This window comes from Sebastes fasciatus, chromosome 18 (assembly GCF_043250625.1).
Source record: "Sebastes fasciatus isolate fSebFas1 chromosome 18, fSebFas1.pri, whole genome shotgun sequence".
Lineage (NCBI taxonomy): Eukaryota > Metazoa > Chordata > Actinopteri > Perciformes > Sebastidae > Sebastes > Sebastes fasciatus.
In genome coordinates this window covers 11,927,753-11,933,258 of record NC_133812.1, presented here as the reverse complement: position 1 = coordinate 11,933,258, position 5,506 = coordinate 11,927,753, and the positions used below count along the sequence as shown (strand labels likewise).

The 5,506-nt window shown below is 44.8% G+C and overlaps 1 protein-coding gene across 1 annotated transcript; it reads right to left on the bottom strand.

Moving 5' to 3' along the window:
• Positions 1-789: 789 nt before the first annotated feature.
• vrtn (vertebrae development associated) lies at positions 790-5,163 on the bottom strand. The gene is made up of 3 exons (XM_074616048.1): positions 4,925-5,163; positions 3,772-4,103; positions 790-3,667 (listed from the first exon to the last, which is right to left on the bottom strand). The coding sequence occupies exons 2-3, from the start codon at positions 4,081-4,083 to the stop codon at positions 1,907-1,909; spliced, it is 2,073 nt and encodes a 690-aa protein (XP_074472149.1). The 5' UTR covers positions 4,084-4,103; positions 4,925-5,163; the 3' UTR covers positions 790-1,906.
• Between the last annotated feature and the right edge of the window lie 343 nt (positions 5,164-5,506).

Genomic DNA, 5,506 nt, shown 5'->3' with positions numbered 1-5,506 from the left:
AGTTTGACAAGTTTCAACTTCACATTCACTGAGCTTTTCTGTTCAAGACATGTATAATCAAACAGATCAAAACCGAGGAAAACTCTACATAAGTAGTGCAGTGACTGGTATCGCCTGATCAAAACTTTGGTTTCCCCCCTTCTTTCTCTCCACCACTCTTTCCCTCCCCCTAAACTCTTGGATGTTCTTGGCCTTATCTCCAACACCTCTATCCCCATGCATACAATTAACCCCTTCCCCCCTCTCTCTGTACTCCATCCCACCTACTCTTGACCATTACCTTCATTAACATAAGCACAATGGCTAAATGGAGTAAAAGGAATTGAGCAAAAAAAAACACAAAACCAGTCTCAAAGCTCATTTCTATTCTTTAGCCGCTGGCTCGGTTTGACCTCCTTGTTTGCACGTTTGGATGCGGTTACACACACTGATTTTGTTCCTTTTTTTTCCTCTATCATTTGTAAAGCAAACTGGCTGTCAACGCGAATTAACTAGGTAAGGCCCGGCATGTCTTTTGTGGGTCACAACGTACTGCAGACCTCTGCCGCTAATGTGTTAAACTGTCCAATTTATCCCACCAGAGAATCAAATCAAGATGCGGCCGATGGGGCAGAAGATTAGAAGTGCTTATTGGCACCACTTCAGAATTCAGAACGAGGGGCTCGCTGACTTGGAAGGAAGACCAATTGATTTGGGATAATTACAGAGATGATTTACAGTTTTAGATATTGTGAAGCATAAAACAAACTGGTGCGTTATCAATTAATAAATACCTCGTGATATGAGAACTTTTCAATGGTTTATTGATATACAACCTCCTGACTGACTATAAAGCAGGCTGCCAGTATCAACAGTTCCAATTTTAGACACGTAATTAATAAGAAAAATAAGTATGTACAAACGTAAACTGGAATCTATTATTCAGGGTTGTTATGAAACGCGTTTGTCTTCAAACTTACTGAAAAACAGCAGACAAATGTAGCTTATTAAGGCAAAAAGGCAGTTTTGGAATGAAGGAAAATAAAATATCTTCATTTATATTCAGTTTTCAAGTAAATAAACCATGTAAACAAAAATAGAATTGTTGGAAAACTTAACCAAAGGGTGATTAAGGCAATACATTCAACAGCGTCATGGGAACCATATCAGTGCAAATACAGTGTGAGTGTGACTTAACTCACAGTTTATATATAATGTTCATCACCAGAAGTAAAAAATAGGCATAACACTAAGACAACCACCAAAAACTTGGTGTATGAAATGTTTGAACATTCAATAATCAAAGGTAGAAATATACAAAATGGAATGGAACCCTGTTTGCAGAGGATGTTTGAACAAGGAGGAGTAAACTCAAATACTGGCTGCTCTTTACATTCAAAGAATTAAAAAAAACATAAAAAAACATAAAAAAACATAAAATCACCAGGAATCTCCCAGATCAATATCACAAGCATTGACAAAAAAAAAAATCATACATTTAAACATTAACAATCTTACTACGGTTTAAAATAAAGGACCCTGAGTACAATGCTTAGCAAGGATTAAAAGGAAAATGGAGGAGAAGCGGCTTCAAACAAAATGCATGAAACAACAGCTTTGAACTGCCTTTTGCCTGGAGGGAACATGCAGGGTTTAAACTGACCCACGACTCAGATTCTTTTCACACACGTGCAAATGTCCAGGAGGGAGGAATGAGCTGCTGTGGTGGTGGTGGTGGGGCAGAGGAAGGAGCATTTAGATGCTAAACCAAAGTACTTAATCTCTTAAAACATGAAAACACGAAGTCAACAACGTGTATAGGTAGTATGTTTACAGTAACCTGGTTTCTGTAGCTGAGAAGTTCTTCAACTAAGCTTTCGTGTAGCTCCTGAAAGCCCTTTTTTTACTAGATAAAAGCATTGTGCATTTATCCCTGAACCAGTGACACCCCGTGATGCAAAGCTCGCTTCCACATGTAGTACGTGGAGCGCGGGGTGAAGGGGAAGTAGGACCTGAACTCTTTGAAAGTGGGGAAGGATTTCTCCTCGAAGCGTTGCTGCAGGAATAGCTTGGCCTTGGCCTTGAAGTTGGCCAGAGCCACAACATCCATCGTAAACATCTGCTCATCTGTGGGTGCCTTGACATGAAGGGGCAGCTGTGCTGTGCTGTGTGAAATTGGGGGGTCAAAGGAGGGCATTTCTACATATTTAGGACTCTGGACAAAAGGGAGCACGTGCTGACTCTTCACCCTCCTCTCCATGATCTTGTTTTCTGTGGTGGTGTTCTGCAGATTCTCGGGGAGGTTGATCTCTGCGCTCGGTGCGACGATCTTCTTCTTGCGCTTCTGACCGCTGCGCCACAGCCAGTAGAAACAAGAGGACATGGACGGGAACTTGAGCTTGAACTTCGTCAGGGACCATTTGGACTTCTGGACAAGCAGCTTTGCAGCGTCTCTGAGCTGTTTTTTACTTATGTATGCCAGCATGAAGCTTTTGTGTTGTCGCCCGCAGATTCTCGCTCTGGGCGCAAAAGGCTGGTTGGCGTTCGGCAGGACTTGCGACAGACTTTTCGGACTTTTGTCTGCATCCGAGCTGTCTTCGCTGCTGCCGACGCTGCCTTTGTAACCTCTGTCGAACAGCATGGCTTCTCTCCTCCAGTTGTAGTATGTTGATCTGGAAATCCCCGGGAAGTTTCTCTTGAAGATCCTGAAGGGGAGGGAGGTGTTTGTGGCGATGCAGCTTTGCAGACAGCGTTTGGCTTCCTGCATGTGAGCTAAATTCTGGGCCCGCTCCATATCCAGCTTGCCGAGGCCGAGGCCGAACATACCGGCCACGCTGTCATGGTTGTCCAGCTCGTCCTGCTTCGCCTCAGGCGAAGACCAAACCTCCTGCTCTGTGCTCTCCCCAGGACTTATCTCTCCTGTCGACGACGAGGTGGAGAAGTGTCCTCCGGTTTTCAGGAGCTCGTGCTTCCAGTTGTAGTACGACGACCTTGAGATCTCAGGGAAGAACTCTTTGAACTGGTGCAGAGGGATGAGCTTGCCTTCCAAGTAGCAGGCTTGCAGGAAATACTTTGCCTCGTACCTGGCAGCTGACTTTTTGCAATGCTCCTGCGTCTGCCTCTTCCAGCGGTAGAAGGTCCTCTTGGTGATGTTGTACTTGTCCTTCAGACCCGGGTAGGAAAGCTGCGACTCCCGGTTCAGCAGCTCCTCGCGCTCGGTCGGCAACGCCCTCCGCTCGCTCTCTTGTCTCCCGGAAGTGAGGTCACTTGTCCGGACTAGTGCCACAAAGTGGTTCGGCCTGAACAACGACCCGGACTGCAGCTCGCCGGACCACATGACGTGGAGGGTTAGATTCTCGCAGGTTTTGGGCCAGGTCCGCGAACGTATGATGCGGTTGAAATAGGGCCGGATCTTGAGGTTGAACATGGGGTAGATGGAGTAGATGTTGAACTGCAAGACCGACGACAGCGCGTACAGGTGCCACATGTTGGCGTAGGAGCCGGGGAAGCAGGACGCTTTGACGTCTGCGTCGAAGATGGCCTCCAAGACGGTTGCTGGTAGGTTTATCATGTCTTCGGACTCTTCGGCACAGAGGCTGAAGCGAACAGCCTGAAGCATCATTTTTGAGTCGATCATCCCAGACAGGTAGTATCTCTTCCACAGCACCATTTCCACTACGGTCCGTACCTGTGGGGGACAATATTAATGTAGTTATTATTAAAAAAATTGCGCATACAAACAGCTAGAAAGGGTCCGTATGGATAAGTGCAAGAGTATGTATCACTACTCACCTGTAGCTCCAAACTAAGTCCGGTGTTGCCCACTAACAGCATGCTAACTGCGTCAAACAGCAGGTTGCCCTCTCCCTCGCAGTTCAGAGGCAGGAGGCCCAAGGGTGCATCGGGTGGGTACAGTCCACGAGCCGTGTCATCCACGTCCGGCCACTCGGGGAAATCGCGACAGGGGGTCTCCGGGAGCCGGAAGGGAGCGAGGACCCGGTCCACCTCCAGGGCCACTCTGGTCAAGGCGGCGAGGCCGGAGCTCTCCGTGGCCTCCTGGAGCTCCCCAAGAACAGACAACACCACCTCCTTCCTCTGAATCATGCCTGGTGATCTGATGAGAGCTGGAGGGAAGAAGAAGGAAGAGATGGTGAACAAAAGTTCAAGATAGTGGAGGAGGAGAGGGAAACTCTGAGAAGTTTTACTGATATAAAACAATAGAGAAAAATGCTGCTGAGGAAACGTGTTTGTGCCTTTGTTACCAGTAATTATGTAGATTACTGTGGTCCTATCCACACTCAAACAACAGCTGCAGCTTAATTAAAGTGCTGCTTTGTCTCAGAAGAAAATAAACACATCTCACATGTTCCCACTTTACTGACTAGATTCATTCCTACACTATTGAGCCTCAAACTGGTCTATAAAATGTACTTAAAACCATTTCACTCATCTCTTAGACACAAATCTTTTTTTTTTTTTTTTCAAATGTAACACCATGGCTGTGTTTATAGGCCTTATACAAATTACATTTAAGCAAAAGCCAGTACAATTCAGTGATAGTGTGTGTGTGTATGTGTGTGTGTGTGTGTGTGTGTGTGTTTTTGTCTAACTGCAACATAGCTGCAAAGTATGACTTGTTGTGGTATGAAACTAACTATGAAACTATGAAACTAAACCAAACTAATTCAGATCAAATTCAAAGTCATTACCTACAGGACCTACTTTATGCTGCCCATTCATTTTGTGTTGTTTTTAGGCTTTCAGGTGATTTATTTACCCGTTTCTGTTTTAATTTAATCACTTAACTGAACCTGTGAAGTTTAAATCAGCTCAAGTAAAGTTTATATCAGTAATCCCTTACAAATAACCACAATAACACAATAAAATGATTAAATATAACCAATTACACCGCGCAAAACCATATTGGAAACAAATATGTTCTTACCTGAAAGCTCAAAGTCTTCAAAAGTAAAAAAAAAAAAAAAAAAAAAAAGAGACTCAAAGGAGGTTTTTCACAGCTGATAGTGTTGATGTCTCTCTGGGAGGTTTAGTCCATTGTGTGCGCAGCAGCTCCAGAGTGTCTCTCCTGTCCTCCGGTGAGCTGAGGAGATGTTGGGAGTGATAAGCAGCACCTCCCTTCAGGAAATTGTTAATCGTCGATTCGTTTTTTTTTTTGTCTCTGAGTCGAAAGACACCTCCTTCCTTCCCTCCCCCTTCCCTCCTTCCCTCCTCCTCCTCCTCCTCAAGGAGACTACAGCCAGGGTCAATTTCAATGTGAAGTGTTAACAAAAGCCAATGTGTGAGCCAGCCAGGGCCATCAGAGAGCACAGAGGTGTAGTAGCCTTGGAGGTTATCAACATGTATCGATGCTTTTAGGTTTTCTCAACATTGTTTTGCTTTTCCTTTGTCAAAGCCAACTGCAGATGTCAACAGTTCACTTTCAAGGTTATTTGTCAAATGCACCAAAGGACAGCAGGGTTGCCTTTATGTTACTGTAAAATAACAGTATTATACTGTCGCTGAAATT